The sequence below is a fragment of the Rhagoletis zephyria genome, unplaced genomic scaffold (assembly GCF_001687245.7).
Source record: "Rhagoletis zephyria isolate East Lansing unplaced genomic scaffold, Rhagoletis_zephyria_1.1 Rzeph_scaffold_01582, whole genome shotgun sequence".
Classification (NCBI taxonomy): domain Eukaryota; kingdom Metazoa; phylum Arthropoda; class Insecta; order Diptera; family Tephritidae; genus Rhagoletis; species Rhagoletis zephyria.
Genome location: NW_016158666.1, coordinates 39,991 through 57,744, shown reverse-complemented (window position 1 = coordinate 57,744; position 17,754 = coordinate 39,991). Strand labels below are relative to the sequence as shown.

The window sequence follows — 17,754 nt, the reverse complement described above, 5'->3', positions numbered from 1 at the left end:
AATTTAAAGTTACTTCCTAATTCTTTATAAGAAGAATTAACTGGCCAGCAAAAAAATATTTTTTAAATCTTCAAAAAAGAGATTTATTTGACAGAATTTTTTCAAGAATTTTTTAGATTTTTGAAATATTAATCTTCACTTGAAAGATTTGTTTACGAAAATATTCTGGCAACACTCATTTCCGCTCCACCACACACGATTGTTGTTGCCTTGCTGCTATTTGCAGCAAACGCACGGTTGTATTGTTGCTTGATACACGTTCACAGCCAAACGGCTTTGGTCGCTGAGGGCCGTACGGGTTTTTTCCATGAGCAATTCCGATTTTCGCTGTCGTTGGCATTACCCAATTACAAAGAATGCACTGTGGAGTTACATATGTATTTGTACACTGACATATGGCATATTTTTGATTAGGGATATATAATTTACATTACCCCATACATACGTATACACGAAGTATACATATATAGTACATTCATACATATGTATATTGACATATTTATCTTGAAACTAGAAGATATCGATTTTGCGTTGATCGTCATTGCTGAAACTTTAGACAGATTGACTACAGAAAAGGTCGAAATGGTCACTGTGCGGAGCATAGTTCACAAGCCGTTCCCATTTGCTTCGAAACTGCATTGCAACCCTGAAACGAAATGGCCGCAAATAATACGGCGAACAACCGAACACAGCCGAATCTTGCCATGTCAACGATTTCAGACGAACTGGGCACGGTTGCCAATCTAGTAAAATGTTACCAGAATTGGTACGTTGACACTTAAGTTTACGATTTTTCAAAAAGTGTGTTTAATCGATTCGGAAAAGGCAGAAATCATGTATGTACATACATACCTATGTAAACCTCTAGGCAACTTTAATACAATCTCGAAGGTGTAAGTAACGCCCATTGTGTATGTTAAAAGAAAGAAAAGGTTTTTAGTACTTTGGGTTATCTTTTTAAAATTGTTGGTGACATTTTGTCCAAGTGTGTGGCAACCGTGGAACTGGGTACAAATGGACGCGATTTGGCAGCGGCGAAGCAATGGTGAATACAACAACAAACAGCTGAGTAGTGCTGACACATAGCTGGAACGAAAAGTACCATTTCATTGATGGAAAATGCCTTCTGAAACCAGCACCTGATAAATTAATAGATGGTTAGCCAAGTATTTCGGGCGCTTTCAAGCGATTACCATTTTAATATATCCATTTAGCTGTCATGTCGAATTCGAATAGAAACCCAAAAAATGCAGCTAGGACAGTTTTATGCGAACTGTGCAAGTTATTTTTGACGTTAGCTAAGATACGATTCTGTATGCAGTCTAAGGCATATTGGACAGGTAGTATCAGCAAACGTTGATAGTGGGCATTGCAATGGATGGATCAGTGCTTTTTGAAGCAAACAAATTTAGCACGAAAGTTGCACAAATATAATTTCGATTTTTTTTTTTTTTTTTAATTTTCGTTTATATTTCACATGGCCTTTATTTTATCTAAAATTTTTAATGGATAAATGAAAGGGGTACATCTAACACGCTACTAACGTGGCGTTGTTGTTGTAACATCATTCAAGCTCCCCGGAGTTTTTGGGGAGTGATGCTGGAGTGCCCGTCCTTGTCCAGATATACATTTGTACGTAAATCTGGGTCGTTCCGGTTACGTAGACCCGACTGTCGTGGGAACTCTTCATGCATGACTACAGCGAATTAGGTCGAAGAAGATTTGAGACACGAGATTGCTTTCATCTTTGGTTAGTTATGAATTATTCACATGGAATTGGCTATAAGGATGATTAAACCAGGCAAATCGAAAAAAAAACTTAATTTAAGGTACACGTAGTTATAGAAATCCTTATATACATACATACATACATATATTAAAAGCGTGAAAAAACTGACAAAAAACCCAAAATAAATTTAAAGGTATAAAATATAGGTAATAAAATTTTTGTAGTGAAAAAATCAAAAGGGCAACATACATAAATTGTAGCATATAAAACAGGGCTGAGTTTAACAAGGCAACATGTTAACGATTCCGAGTTGAAAATAAATGTCGTCAGGTGACCACAAGATTTGATGGTTGTTGTCGAGGATGCAAAGTAAAATGAGTACATAATTGCAACAGCAACGGTATGTAAACACGCAAATGACTATAAAAAGTAATACAAATAAACAAAAACTAAAAAAAAAGAATTTAAACGAGACTTAACTGCTTAAATTAAATTTGCTTATGCGTATGCATCTCGGAGGAAATCTATTAAGGGACAATTTCTTTGAAAAGTAAGTATGGAAATGTCATCTAAAATGCCTATGTTCATTGCCAATTACAAGGATATAGCCTACGTCAAAAATATGTAGGAGGCTTGACTTCGTGGTGACTTGGAAGTTTGGACTGCTGTTTTTGTTGTAACAGCACAAAGATTCCCCAAAGAGTTTTATGCGGAGTGTTGTTGGAGTGGCAGTGCTTGGTCTGATATAAATCTGGGTCGTTCCGGTTACGTCTACAGGACTGTCGTGGGAACTGAAGTTTGTGCTCTTTATAATTGTTATAAAATTTAACTAAAAAAATATCAAACGAAAGGAATTTACATTCTTAAGTTAATCAAGAAAAATATATGCATATGTATATACAGCCTTGCTTCACTTTCGTTTTATACGCAAATCAAAATGGCGTTCATACGTTCCGCCACATTCGAAAATGGCGCATTCGTTTCAATTTCCTTCGGATCACTCGCTAGTTTTGTCAACGAGTAACTGCAGCTTTTACAAAAAAATGGCAATATCCAAACTTTCCGTAGTGGCAAATATTTGCCAACTTCCGCAAAGCACAGTGTTTTAACTTGTAAAGTAAAAATTACTGACAGAGAATTTAAATTCCGCATACTATACAATTGTGTACATACGTGAAAGTTTCTGCTTACGTTGGGGTATTAATTTTCCTACATAGAAATGTATTTTAGCTACATTCAAAATGGCCAACGACGATTCACATCGGCTTACGGCCGATGCATATGAATAAAATCGAAAGAAATAGGTATGTATGTAATTATATTCAACCATGCGGATGTATGAGCGTGTGTGTAAGCCGAAGCCGGCAAAACACCATTGCTAAGGGAACTGAAGCGCTAGAGGATGAAAGACAGCGTAGATTTGTGGCAGGTAGCAACTATGTTGCTGTTGCTATACACATAGCAGACAACTTTTGTTAGTATCCGGCAACACTGAACATTGTTGTTGTTTACACAAAAAACATACATACATACATATAAAAAAATAAAATAAAATAATTACATATGTTTACATAAAAATAAAATACAAGGCAGGTATGTGCATAAGTGAAGAACTAAGTAAAACAGGCAAAGCAAGTGTGATGATAAATTAGATGCGAGGGATCAAGCGCGGAGTACAAAGCGAATGGTTGATGTGTGGAAAGTGGAAAGCAGGAGGACGCAGAAAGAAACTACCCCCGTGATTATGGTTGTATTTTAGTTTGTCGTATAAGTAAGTTTTGCTTTTGTTGTTATCGCATGCGGAAATTGTACGATGTGTGAATTGAAAAGTGCGCTGGTCGGCTGGTGTGTTTGTAGATATGTACGTGTGTGTGTNCAATTGTGTACATACGTGAAAGTTTCTGATTACGTTGGGGTATTAATTTTCCTACATAGAAATGTATTTTAGCTACATTCAAAATGGCCAACGACGATTCACATCGGCTTACTGCCGATGCATATGAATAAAATCGAAAGAAATAGGTATGTATGTAATTATATTCAACCATGCGGATGTATGAGCGTGTGTGTAAGCCGAAGCCGGCAAAACACCATTGCTAAGGGAACTGAAGCGCTAGAGGATGAAAGACAGCGTAGATTTGTGGCAGGTAGCAACTATGTTGCTGTTGCTATACACATAGCAGAAAACTTTTGTTAGTATCCGGCAACACTGCACATTGTTGTTGTTTACACAAAAAACATACATACATACATACATATATAAAAATAAAATAAAATAATTACATATGTTTACATAAAAATAAAATACAAGGCAGGTATGTGCATAAGTGAAGAACTAAGTAAAACAGGCAAAGCAAGTGTGATGATAAATTAGATGCGAGGGATCAAGCGCGGAGTACAAAGCGAATGCTTGATGTGTGGAAAGTGGAAAGCAGGAGGACGCAGAAAGAAACTACCCCCGTGATTATGGTTGTATTGTAGCTTGTCGTATAAGTAAGTTTTGCTTTTGTTGTTATCGCATGCGGAAATTGTACGATGTGTGAATTGAAAAGTGCGCTGGTATGCTTGTGTGTTTGTAGATATGTACGTAGTATGTGTGGATATGTATGAAAGTACATTTTTAATGAATAACCCTGTTTCTGACTAGCGGTCGCTTGTTAGCAATACTTTTGTTGTAGCCAAAATTTGTTCGACATTTAAAAATAAGGAGCGTTCCATAATAAGCAGAGCTAAGTTTGGAAATTATATTTTGTTAAAAGGGTTCACAGCAAAGCAATCTACAGGCTCGCAAGAAGCCTTTCAAAACTGACAAAAGCGGCTGATGTTCGATAACCAGTGGCGATTGTACATATGTACATATGTGATGACCTACATACCCAGATCTCCAATTTTCCATTACCGTTGAAATCTAAATTTTTGCTAACCGGTAAACGGCACGCTTGGCAACTCTACAATTGAGTGAAATTACATTGTACATACTAGCAAATGCTGCACTACTAACAAAGAACTCTATTAGCGAGCTACTAAATATACAATACACGCTTTTGCGCCAGCCTGTAGCCGTGATAGCCATTCAGTGGATAAGCAAAGTCGCTCAAGTGAGAATGTGTCGTTTTTGAGTGCGCAGTGCACGGCGTAGTGGCAATATATATGTATGTATATAGAAAATATCTGCAAGTAAATTTGCTGCTGCAGCAAAATTGTATATCAACAAGAATTGCTAAAGGCAAAAACCAAAAACGCAAATAGAATTGGAAATAAAAGAAAAAGCAGAAATGTAAGCATTTCAACAGAAAGTGTTGAATATACATTAATAAATACTGAGAAGAAATAATAGACAAAAAAGTTAATTTCAACAACCGTGCAAATGAAATCGAAAATATTTCGTGTCGCCGCGCATTGAAGAAAAAGTTCGGAGCGAGAGAAAAACGAAACGAAAACTTTTTGCTTTGCGCTAGTGACAGAGAACTTATAATAATACATAATTGTACTTATAATAATAATTATAGTATGTTCTCTGTTAGTGATTTGGTGAACGAAATTCACTTGCGCCTGCTGCTGCTGCTTTCACCACTGCCGCCCCCCGACTCCCCTATCTACTCCAGCAGCCAACTGGCAGCGCTTTAACACACAACAACACCTTTTATGCCAATTTATTTAAATGTGTATGTACATATATATTTATATATATATATATTTGTATGTATGCACATATATACATAAATAAATGATATACATAAATGTGTACTACAATGGCAAACGCATCTGCCCTGTGAACGCCAGCTGTCAATGAAGCGCCCACAAGCCGCTCAGCGCTCCGCAATATTGGCTCATTGTGCTCGAGTGCGCTCAATAGATGTACGAGTGGTTATGATTGTTTTTTTTCTTTTAATTTGGGCTATTTCATGGTTTTTTATTTTATTTACATTTTTTTTCGAAATACTACATACATACATATGTACATACAGACAAACGCACATGCATATTAGAACTTGGCAGTGGTTCGCTTAATGATGCGCGACGTGCACACATACTTAAATATGTACATAAATAAATAAAATTATTGGAATTTCAAATAAAATCTGGTATGAAAAAGATTAAATTTTGATTGCGGCAATAAAAAAATGTGTGGGGCGGCTGCTGGAAACACAAAAGCAAAAATACAATAAATAAATTGTGGTTTCAGTGGAAATATCAGTACAAATATAACGACAGTGTGCGGAATATCTATGTACATATGTATATTTGTGGTATTTTATTTATTTTTTAACAGCATAGTGTAACGTGTATGTGACACGCGCAATTTTTTTATTTATGTATGTATGTATCCTTTCTTTTCTCTTTAATTTTTTCTTCGCTACTCACCCAAATAAAATATAGTAACAATAGCTTGGACTTAGTAGGGGGATTTACATACATATGTATGCATGTATGTATGTAGCGCGCCGCACGTAACTAAATGGAGGCGTGTTGCTCTAGTCAGCGCTTATCATAATAATCCATAAACCACAAATACCAGGGGGGCGCTGGAAAAGAAATGAAAAGGTTTACTTGCATTTAAAACTAAGAGCAAGTGGTATAAAACAAACAAAAAAAAATTTGGTATGTATGTACTGCGCCACTCAAATCATATTTGAATATGATATGGCTACTTCTCAACGGCAAAGAGATAATCTATAGATATTTAAATAAACAAGAAAAATGTTCAAGGCATCAAACCGGAAAATGAGTGTTGATATGCAGAAATGTAGGTGTGTGCAAAATAATATTAACTGTAAACTGGTTTTAAATGCTTAAATCGGGTGAAACGGTTAAAATCGGGCGAATCGGTTAATATATTTCTGCATTGAAGTGTGAATTGAGAAAAACAGCGGCAAATGTTGTAAGCCGAGTGGAAATTGAGCAAACGGTTAAAATCGGTTGAAACGGTTAATGTTTTTTTTTTTTTTGTTTTGAGTTAACGCTGAAACTAAGAAACGCCTTCTTAATCTTATTTGGCACTGCAACCGTTTGTTGCTTTGGGCCGAGACCAAAAAGCCTTGCTAGTTACCTCTGTCCTTCGCGAATTTGCGCCAGTTGTTCAACCCAATTTCCATTGTGATCGTGAGCGCCCTTGCTTTGTCCACCCATGCGTGCTGAGTCGAAGGATCTTTTCATGTCCATGTCGTAAAAAAGCTTGTACAGTTCGTCATTCCATCTTATTCGGTACTCGTCACCCATGCAAACAGGCCCGTAGATCTTGCATTGAACAGTTCTCTCGAAAGCCCCCAAAACCTTGTCATCTTTGTCCGACATCGCCCCTGTTTCTGCGGTACAGAAAAAGACGGACAGGGCGACAGGCTTGTAGAACGTGGTTCTTATTCGTCGAAAGAGGGCTGTGCCTGCCGAGCACAAAGTAGCACCTGTTTGCAAGAGTTGTTCGTCGCTTATCTCCGGGCTGACCTTAGGTAGACAAAGTTCTTCACTACCTCTTCGAACAAGGAGCACTGCAAACTCCTCCATAACCCTTTTTACGATCTGGAAGAAGGAGGTCGGAATACAGCCTGGAATCCACGTCGATGGCGTATCATATCCGAGTGCGAATAATCATAAAATACTCAGAGCTACTTTCGATAGTCTGATCTCCTGCTAGGCGGCAGCTGGGTCAGAGGCAAAGAAACGTTGCTGGCAACATACAAGGCAGGGCNTCATAAAATACTCAGAGCTACTTTCGATAGTCTGATCTCCTGCTAGGCGGATACAACCGCAATTATCAATAGAGCACAAAGCTGCAACAAGGTCCTCAAGTCGCTAGCCGGCAGCAGCTGGGTCAGAGGCAAAGAAACGTTGCTGGCAACATACAAGGCAGGGCAGCGACCGTGTGGTCGCCGGGGACTAGCAGGACGCAAAGGACGAAACTACAGACTTGCCAAAATACGGCGCTAAGGACACCCACAAGATGTCTTCTGATGTCGCCACAACATTGCCTACATGAGAGAGCAAAAATGCTCCCTGTCAGGGAGCATAACACAATTCTATATAAGGAATTCCTTGTAGGGTGCCACAGACGTTGGCACCCGAAAAGACAACTGCTTGCCGAAGAGCCCTGGCCTACGCACGTCAGAACAAACTAACGGACGAATTACAGAGGTTCATAAAACCACCTTTGGACCCGACGGCGTTGTCACCGGCAATAAACACCCATTCCCGACCTGTGAATGCCGTCCTTGCAACAGAGCAACGTGACGTGGGCGAGATAGAGCTCGTCAGCCTCGGCAGACTCGCACCTCCGTAGCCCCACTTCGCTAAACTCCTACCTGAGTCACCTCATGACTAAAAACACCTCTTCACATGCCCCCTAAACCCCACTGAACTAAAGAGGGGCGCTCCTGGGTCTTCCGTTAGCTGACCTCGACTACATACGCCAGTAGCTGTATGTTGTGCCGCTTCTTTTAAATCTAAAACCAACACATAAAAAGAAACTCATATTTTGTTTAATAGAATTTATTAAAAAATTTATTTTTAAATCAAATTATAATGTGTATTAAAACTAAAACAACCTTCACTTTGCTAACGATAATCTAAATTATATTTTATACATATTTCATTTACGTAGTTTATTAGTTAAAATCTACATATGTACTTGTTTTTTGATAGCTCAAAACATCGACTACCTCCCGATATGGACCAGACAGATTCCAAAGAGGAATATAGCAGTCGTTGTTAGAGGGGCATCCGGTGCATACTTTGGCTATACTTTAACTCCAGCTGGAATACGCATGCAAAATAATTTTTAACTAACAGCCACAAATTGCAAATAACTGCATCGGTAGTGGAAATTTTTTCTCTAATTTTTGGCGTAAATAAATTCAGCGGATCGAACTCTCACCCAGATGTCCTTATTTCGGCAATTTTTTGGTTCTACCTCAAACTCATGGATACGCGCGCTCATCATCTTCGTACTCACCTGGGCGCTGCTCGTTTACGTTTTTGTCAATAAGCTGAGTGCGCAACCGAATTCGGACGCGGATACGATAACAGCGAAACGCATCAATCAGGCGCTGCAGCTGCTCGAATACTCGAAGCAACGCAATGAGGAGCTGCGTCAGATGATCGAGAAGTTGTCGAGGTAAGTGTAAAATGGGTAAAATGAGAAAGGGAAAGAAAACGGTACCAACTGAAATATATCGATAATTTGAATTTTAACCATATTGAGGAATATATCGGTAACGATTACAATAGATATGCATATCGATAACGTTAGCGATGAATACGGATATCGAGGAATATTTCAATAAATTTAACGATAATAATTATCGATAAATGTATGGGCATAAATTTAGATAAAACACACACACGTATATAGTTTTCGCAATTCTGGTTAAATTTAACAAACGCAACCCTAATGCTCGAAAGTGCTAACAACAATTGCTTTAGGGGCAACTAAAGATGCGACAATTAAATGTTCGTGCCGCTGGAGCCATGCCACAATGTCTTGCCGTGCCAAATGGCAAACTGAATGCAATCGCCAGTCGCACGCGTGCCTATTGTGGGTGCATTAAGCAGCGCTCTACCGCTGCCCTCTGTCCTACTCCGCCCAGCTCATTCAGCTGCGTGTACAACCAAACAATGCCGGGTTTCCGCCACTACTCGTCGCTTGCGGTGGCGCTTTTGTCATTTTAGGGACGGCATGCACTCACTCAAATATGGGCTTGAGTAAAAGCGAGGGATTACAAGGGATCAAAGTGTGTATGTGGCGTGAAATGTGCGATGATTAGTGTACTGACGCTTAGCGGTCGATGCGCGGCCAGCGGCGTGACGACTTCTAAAAAAAAAACATCTGCTGTGGACACTTTACAAATACATATATGTACATACACAATGTGTATATTTTAATGTTTTTACGCTTTGAATGAACAGTTAATTGCGCGTTCAACCATTTGAAAAGAAATTAGCACACATACATACCATACACATTAATACTACATAAATACACAGAAATATGCAGCTCGTATTTAATTTCTTATTTTCGTTTAATTTTTCTTCACCCTTCTCATAGTGACCAAATCGACAAGCAGTCGGCGCAGCGTCTCATCGAAAAGCTCGAATTCAATTTGCAAAACTCCATAAACATACAGAACCAAGATGCCGCATTGGCTGACTTCATGGGCGCCGGCGACGGTGACGGCGTTGATGCGGACACTTTCGGCGGCATGCCGGCTCCAAATGCGGGCGCTCAACGAGCTGCTGGCAGCGCGCACGAGCCCAGCCTGGAGTACGAGCTGCTACGTCGCCGTATACAGTCGAACATAGGTGAGATTTGGAACTACTTTAGCAGTGAGTTGGGTAAGCTGCGCAAGCGCGCCGCGCCAACGCAGGCCGAATTAACGCAGGACATCAATGAAGTGCTGCAACTGGGCGCCGAACACAAGCGCTCACTGTTGAGTGACATGGAGCGCCTGCGGGAGGTGGATGGTTACGAGGCGTGGCGTCAGCAAGAGGCGCGCGATTTGAGTGATTTGATGCAGCGGCGGCTGCACTACCTGCAAAATCCGAAGGATTGTGCCAACGCGCGCAAGCTGGTGTGCAAACTGAATAAGGTGAGTGCCGGAGGGGAAATGCCTTTTGTTGTTTTATTTTGGCGATAAATCTAAATGCGTTCCCCTTGCAGGGCTGCGGCTACGGCTGCCAGTTGCACCATGTCGTCTACTGCTTCATAGTGGCCTACGCGACGGAGCGCACAATGATCTTGAAGTCGCGGGGCTGGCGCTACCATAAAGGCGGCTGGGAGGAGGTTTTCCTGCCGGTGTCCGAGACTTGCCTGGAGGCGGACGCCGCGCACGCCAGCAACTGGCCTGGGCGGCATGATATGCCGGTGCTGGTGTTGCCGATCATTGACTCGCTAATGCCGCGTCCGCCCTTCCTGCCGCTAGCTATACCTGAGGACTTGGCGCCGCGACTTAAGCGTCTGCACGGCGATCCGATTGTGTGGTGGATCGGACAGTTTTTGAAGTACTTGCTGCGTCCGCAAAGAGGCACGCTGGAGTTCCTCGATGCAGGTCGTGCGAAATTGGGTTGGAAGAAGCCCATTGTCGGGTAGGCGAAATTGCATTAAAAATAAGACACGAAATTCCAATTAACTTTCCTAACCTTTAATTGTTAGCGTTCACGTGCGTCGCACCGACAAAGTTGGCACCGAAGCGGCTTTCCATCGCATAGAGGAGTACATGACACACGTCGAGGACTACTTCCTAACCTTGGAGATGAACGCCACTACAGTGCCGCGACGCATATTCCTCGCTTCCGATGACGCGCGCGTCATCGAGGAGGCACGCAACAAGTATCCCCAGTACGAGATCATAGGCGACCCGGAGGTGGCACGCATGGCCGCCGTCTCGACGCGCTACACCGATACCGCGCTCAACGGCATCATACTCGACATACATCTGCTCTCTCTCTCCGACTACCTGGTGTGCACGTTTAGCTCGCAGGTCTGCCGCATGGCCTACGAAATAATGCAAACGCTGTACCCGGATGCGGCGCATCGCTTCAAATCGCTAGACGATATCTACTACTACGGTGGGCAGAATTCGCACAATCGACAAGTGGCCATAGGCCATCCGGCGCGCAATCACGACGAGATCCACATGAAGCCAGGCGACCTGGTGGCCGTGGCCGGCAACCATTGGGACGGTTATTCGAAGGGCAAGAATACGCGCACAAATCAAGTGGGACTCTTCCCCTCGTTCAAGGTGGTTGACAAGGTGGAAACCGTCAAGTTGCCACTGTACGAGCAGGTGCAGGAGGGGCGGGTGTGAACGCGAGCGGAGCGCGTTGCGCGCACAATGCTCTGAGCTGAGTTGTGCGACACTAGCGCGTTAAGAAAATATTTATCATGCAGTTAGGCATTTTGTATGTATGATTTTTTTTGTTTTTAATTTAGGTTTGTAAAAATTATTATTTTAGTGCTGTGCAATACTACTCTGCTAGATGCTAGATTTTAGTCAATAACTATAGACGCAACATGAAAATTACGTATAATATATTTTTATATAATTTTTTGCGCGGCGATTTTGATTTTTCACTCTTTCGACCGCTAGAGCTGCACAAAACCGCTTACAACTAATTTTTTTTTTCGTATTTTGATTGAAAATCGTNTCAATAACTATAGACGCAACATGAAAATTACGTATAATATATTTTTATATGATTTTTTGCGCGGCGATTTTGATTTTTCACTCTTTCGACCGCTAGAGCTGCACAAAAACCCTTACAACTAAATTTTTGTATCGTATTTTGATTGAAAATCGTTTTTTTTTAAATTTATTTTTGATTGCGTATAAAATCGAATAAGCTATAGCTATGAATTAGGTAGTTATAAGTAAGNTTTAAATTTATTTTTGATTGCGTATAAAATCGAATAAGCTATAGCTATGAGTTAGGTAACTATAAGTACATAAAAGTAAGTAAACACCAAAATGAAAAAAAATTTGTAAAATATAACGGTTATTGATAACATAAAACTTACATATATAAAAATACTATACAACAAAAAGAGCAGAAACAGAGCAGAAATAACAAAGGCACTCGAATCAGCTGCACAAGATCTTAAAATAGGTTTTTGTTTAAGTATATATGTCACAGCTGCTAAAAGCTTTGTAGCGTAATACGGCAAAGCCAACTTACCTCACTACTACTGGCTTCATAAATCTGTTTAAACAATTTTTTTTTTTTACTGCACTACAAAGTGCATTGCCAAGACTTTTCCCTGATTCAGCTGTGGTGTAACTTAAAAACTATAAAATATGTAAGTAGTATGAGCTTTTCCCAAGCAATATTCCAGTGTAGAATGAAGCATTTTTTGTTAGAATAAAAAGTAATTAAGCTATACATATATTAAAAAATAATGTTAATAAATAATGTGGACGGCACTGAAAATAAAATTATAGTTTTATTGAAAAATTTTCACGCCACAATGTGCCTGAAAAGTCCGCATCAATTTCGCAGCCAGATTTTAATTTCTTCATGAGGCACATTGTGTTGTTGGGCGCGTGTAAAATAGTCTGAACAAAAATATCTAGTATACAAATGTAAACATATTGCTGAGGCCAGGTGTATGATTGAAATATGTAAACAATGAGTAAAATTAAAAATAAAATCAAATGTAAAAACATGTGCATATCGCAATTCGAACATTTTTTGTATTGGGTGGAATGTGTTTTAATACAGTTAATTGTATTTTTTGTAAAGTATATTTTTTAATAACACTGGATCACAAATTTTAATTTTGTTTTTGTTCTCCAGACGCCACTATCCAATTTGTATCTAGAATCGCTCGCTGATGCCAAAAAATCGAGTTGATTTATGGCTACTTTTTCGAGATATTTGCAATTTACCGTTATTCAGCTTAAAAAAAGTGTGGTTCCACTATATCGAAAAGCTATACATAGGAAAAAAAAAAATATATCGATTTTCGGAATCACCGAGCAATTCTACATAGGAATTGGATAGTGACATTAATAGAACATTTTTGCTGTAAACCAGTGTAATTCTCATACGACTTTCGAAAAATATCATTAAATTTATAAAATTGTTCTTTTATATTGAATTCAATAAAATTTGATTAAATTAAATTATTTCTTTTCGTTGATGCACTAGCATTTATGTAGGTACATACACTAGTTCCATACAATTTATATTTCGCATTGTCCAACACTGTCTGCACAAGCCACCCACACCCACCTGTTGAACGAACACATTCACGTTTGACAGTTCCGCGTTGTCCTTTCATTCGATCGCAAGCGTCGGGCACGCGCTTTTTTAGTTGTAAATTTCGGGTGAAGAGTGCGTTTTTTCGTTAGTAAATAATATTAAAAACAAATTAAAAGTAAGTCAGTTACCAAGTGCATTAACGCGTTCGATAAAATCCACGTGCGAATGGTGAAAAAAGAAAAATATGCAGGTTTTGATAGTGGAAGTGAAAATGAGAGACGCGCGTGTGGGTGCGTCGGTTTGTTGTTATTGTATCGGCATACACCATTATACAAAATGTTTGTTTGGGAATGCTGTTGAAGTGTTAGTCCTTGGCTATAAATAAATCTGTGCCGTTCCGGTAGCGTAGATTTGCCTGCCGCGGGAACGAGTGCGTCGCATAGCGGAAATCAGGAACGCGAATAGTGCTTTAAAACGATAATGTCGGTGCTAGCGAAACTTAAGGAAATAAAAAGAAAAATCTAAAATAATCACTAAGTTTGCATAGTGGCTGCTTCGATTGCTGACAGGTAAGCGAATTTATATAAGGTGGTATTACTAGCTCAGCTGATTTAGTGTATGTGTTTCGCCGCACGGCTTCTGACATCAAATTGAAAAATTTTATTTGAATTTCTACACACACTCTTACAGATTTTGACAGTTTATGCCGCCAAAGCAAAAACAAAATACGTGTGAATTTTTGTTTTTGTACTCCTGCTATCACCTTATATTAATTCGCCTTGAGTTCTATATTTTTACGTACTAGTTAATGATACAGAGTTCGTAGCAATTTTACTTAAGGTGCTAGCTAGAAAGTCCTTTTTGCAGATTTGCACAAATCACTTTCGGAACTAAAAATTGCAAGATGTAACTGCAACTGAAATTATGCAAATCCCTTTTGAGAAATAATTTCAACTTGCTCGTGCTGCACTTAGGAATCTTCGATATTTAAGAAAGTATCGATATCATGAATCGATGTAATTCATTGCATGTAAAATCGATATGGCGATATATCGGGCTGAACAATATCGATATTGGAAAAATCGATGTTGAAAATCCTACTTCCAATTGAATAGAAGATTAGACCTGCTTATCAACTCAACTAATTGTGTTACTTCCATCTTGTATATTTACTGAGGATTAAAACGGCATGCCGGTCGACTCAAGCGGTTTGTCAAACTTAAGAGCTAAATAAATCACACAAGCTATTGATTAAACCTACTTTAGTATTTTTCCATACAATTCTTTGAAGATGAAAAATAAATTTCAACTTAAATATCGATATTGCGGCTATAGTATCGATGTCTTCGGTATATCGACCTTGGAATATCGATTCAAAAAATCGATTATCGTGCGATGAAATATCGATATTCAGAAAAATCGATACGATATCGAACATTCCTAGCTGCACTAGCAATATTAAGTTTTGCTGCAAGTGCTGTTAAAACAATCAAGTGTTGCCGTGTGTTGAATAAAATATGAAAAATATGTGTAATTAATTTATTCAATTGATATGGAGCATTTAAGTATTAAAGTATTATATATTTTGTGACTGTTTTGTGCACATTTTAACAGGTTTAGCAAATTTTTCTGGTCATTAATTTTGTTATAAGCATAAAAATGTCTGGTAACATAGTTGAAAGTGGGCTTGTCTGCGTTTACAGTGTAACCAGACAAAAAGTGGTATCGGGAAGTTTGATTTTCAGAAATAAAAAGTGCGTTCGAAAGTCACTTTACGTGCAAGCTGTAACTGCTCCTGCATTCTCTTTTGGAAATTCTTGAGTTTGACAACCTTTGTACTTGCCATGTCTAACAGCACTTTACACAAAAACTTGCATGAAATTTGTAAAGTTGGCAAAATTGAGAAAGCAACATATTTTTAGGGGAAGGTGCACTGACTACATTTTTACTTGCAAGTTGCAACAATTTGTCAGTAAGAACAGCTCTTTACATGCTGTTTCTAGCATTTACACAAGAAAAGTAATACATTTTTAGAATTAACGAAAAATTCACATAAAATGACGCACAAGAAATGGAATGATATGTACGTACAATTTCTTAAATCAATTCAAGAAAAAATGTAACTCCACGACACGAGACATCTCTAAGCATGCCCTTAAACCCCACAACTACAAAAATGTAGTTGCCAAAATAGCAACTCAGTTACCAGCTTTCCGTTGCCAGATGCCATCTATAATACCATATCAAAAAGCTCTAGAGACTCTGTCTTTATCGGATTCAGTTTAGTTTAATCTAAGGTTGATTTGGTGTCCATTGGTATTGGCATGATTATCTGTGGAAAGAAGAGGTGGGCTATTTAAATCTCATCCAGCTTCCAGTTCTTATCTTTTTAAATTTTCCCTGTATTCCTAAATATGAATGACTAGATTCAACTGCAATGCTTCTTCTATTTTTATTTAAAACTTTAATTGAACTGGGGCGCTAAAGAAATATAATCTACTGTGCATAAATACGTATGTATGTAATTCAGTGCTGTGTTTCGTCAAAACTATATCCTTGCTGGCTAATAAAAAAGATGGCAATAAAGCCATGAGATTTGATATATTTCACTCGAAACGCTCTTTGAGGCCCATCTCATTGATAAAGCTGTAAAAGAAAATTTCGCAATCTGAAAGAATCAGCATTTCGTAATCTTACTCACTCGAACGAAAGTAGCAAAATTGACCGGCACCAGTTTACCTGCCAACAGCTCCATGGGCTTCTGGGTGTGCTGCATGAAAACCACTAACAACTTGCGAAACTCCTCATCCTGTTCCGGCCAGCATGCATGAAATATTACATTAGCCAGATAGTTGTTGTCGGATAGATTTCCATAATGATAACGGCGATCACGAAACAACTTGAGCCAATATGCGATGGATTGTCCACAACAAAGAAGAATAAGTTGAGCAAAGTACAACCTAAAATAATGGCGGTGACTATGAATTGCAGAAAGGGAGTAATTGAAATGATTCGCGCCACGATGTCGAAGAGACTGCAATACAAAGAAAATCCACATTTCTCAACTGTATTGATTCGCCTAGTTTAGATAATACTCACTTTAGCAGAAGCTTATGATCCCTAATGCACATTTTCAATTCATCGTAGCTCTGCGCCAAAGTACATTCCGGATCGGCACCCAAATTTTGAATGCGTATGAGCAAAATTTTCATGTGTGCTCTGATGATGCAAATATTGATGGGTGCATAGCCATCGGTTAAAGCTTCGAGCGCACTCAGACCGGACATGAGGAAATACTCCCAAAATCCTACAAATGATGAATTCCAAATTCGAGCGACGCCAATTCAACACTGCGTTGTACAGGTCATATGGTACGCGACCCTGCACCGCCGCGCCAATGAAGGTGCTAGTATTGACAATTACAAATGCATCGTGCCTTGGCGTCTCACCTTGCGCAGCTCCTCAATTTCCTCATCAGTGCAACAACGTGCATCCAATTTGCCCATGATCTCTTCTGCTATTCGCAGCTTGCAGAGAGGTGAGAAAAATGCCGATTTTCAGCGCCGAGAAGGCGAGCTGTATGAAGGAAATGGTGAAAAAGGCAGCCAGCAGCCAATCAGAAAGTACGGTAGGATGGAGAAGAGATGGAAAAGGGGTTTGAAGCGCTCAGACATTAGCACGCCGAAGAGAGCCAAAAAGGTAGCGTGACGCGCCTCCTGTGCTGAAACAACTTTAAGCACATTTTCCGGGCTGCCGCCTTTTTTAAGTTCTTGCGGGTTAGTTGCTGATGAAATCGTTGCGACTCGCTTCTCATTCTCTGGACTGTCCACTCCAGTAATCGGCACTAAGTTGGAGCTCTGACTAAGTAGTTTTTGCAATTTTCATTTCAGCAGCGCACAAAAAAGGTTAAATTATAAATTAAGTTTTGGAGAAACTCCCAATCGTCATTAAATTTTATTGCATATTGCTTCAATGGTGCAATCATTTATTAACGCTTTAAAGTGGGACTTTTATAAGGAAAATGTAAAATTTGAGCTTGCAATATGGTGTAACTATGTGCAAGGACTCCTCGCACTAAATTTTGGAACTATTCAGCCAGTAGGTCGCTATCATTTCGTAAGGCACTGTATTATTCCACACATATGTAAATACTCCCATTGTTAACAATTTTTATTCACTAATCGTACAATAAAAATAAACTTGTACTTTTTTGCTTTATTTAAATAAAAAAAATCTCAGTGTACACATAAACTTTGCAGATGTATTGTGATTTCATTTCAATATAAAAATTTTGAGCAGCGCTGGTTTATTTATCATTATTATTATAAATGTAA

At 39.1% G+C, this 17,754-nt stretch overlaps 1 protein-coding gene, 1 long non-coding RNA gene and 1 pseudogene across 6 annotated transcripts; 1 reads left to right on the top strand and 2 right to left on the bottom strand.

Annotated features, from left to right (window-relative positions):
• Positions 1-58: 58 nt before the first annotated feature.
• Positions 59-945, bottom strand: LOC108364523 (uncharacterized). Its single transcript, XR_001847772.1, has 2 exons — positions 435-945; positions 59-361 (listed from the first exon to the last, which is right to left on the bottom strand). It is a non-coding gene; the product is annotated as an uncharacterized LOC108364523 (long non-coding RNA).
• Positions 946-3,789: 2,844 nt separating this feature from the next.
• FucT6 (alpha-(1,6)-fucosyltransferase 8) lies at positions 3,790-11,823 on the top strand. 5 transcript variants are annotated; one of them, XM_017618226.1, is made up of 5 exons: positions 3,790-4,222; positions 8,366-8,837; positions 9,768-10,308; positions 10,380-10,804; positions 10,872-11,823. In XM_017618226.1, the coding sequence occupies exons 2-5, from the start codon at positions 8,602-8,604 to the stop codon at positions 11,524-11,526; spliced, it is 1,857 nt and encodes a 618-aa protein (XP_017473715.1). In that variant the 5' UTR covers positions 3,790-4,222; positions 8,366-8,601; the 3' UTR covers positions 11,527-11,823. The 5 variants fall into 5 exon arrangements, with proteins under 5 accessions (XP_017473715.1, XP_017473717.1, XP_017473713.1 ...); XM_017618224.1 differs by lacking the exon at positions 3,790-4,222 and adding an exon at positions 4,621-5,006; XM_017618227.1 differs by lacking the exon at positions 3,790-4,222 and adding an exon at positions 5,855-5,960.
• A 4,104-nt stretch (positions 11,824-15,927) lies between these two features.
• Positions 15,928-17,578, bottom strand: LOC108364529 (odorant receptor 42b-like; annotated as a pseudogene).
• Positions 17,579-17,754: the final 176 nt, after the last annotated feature.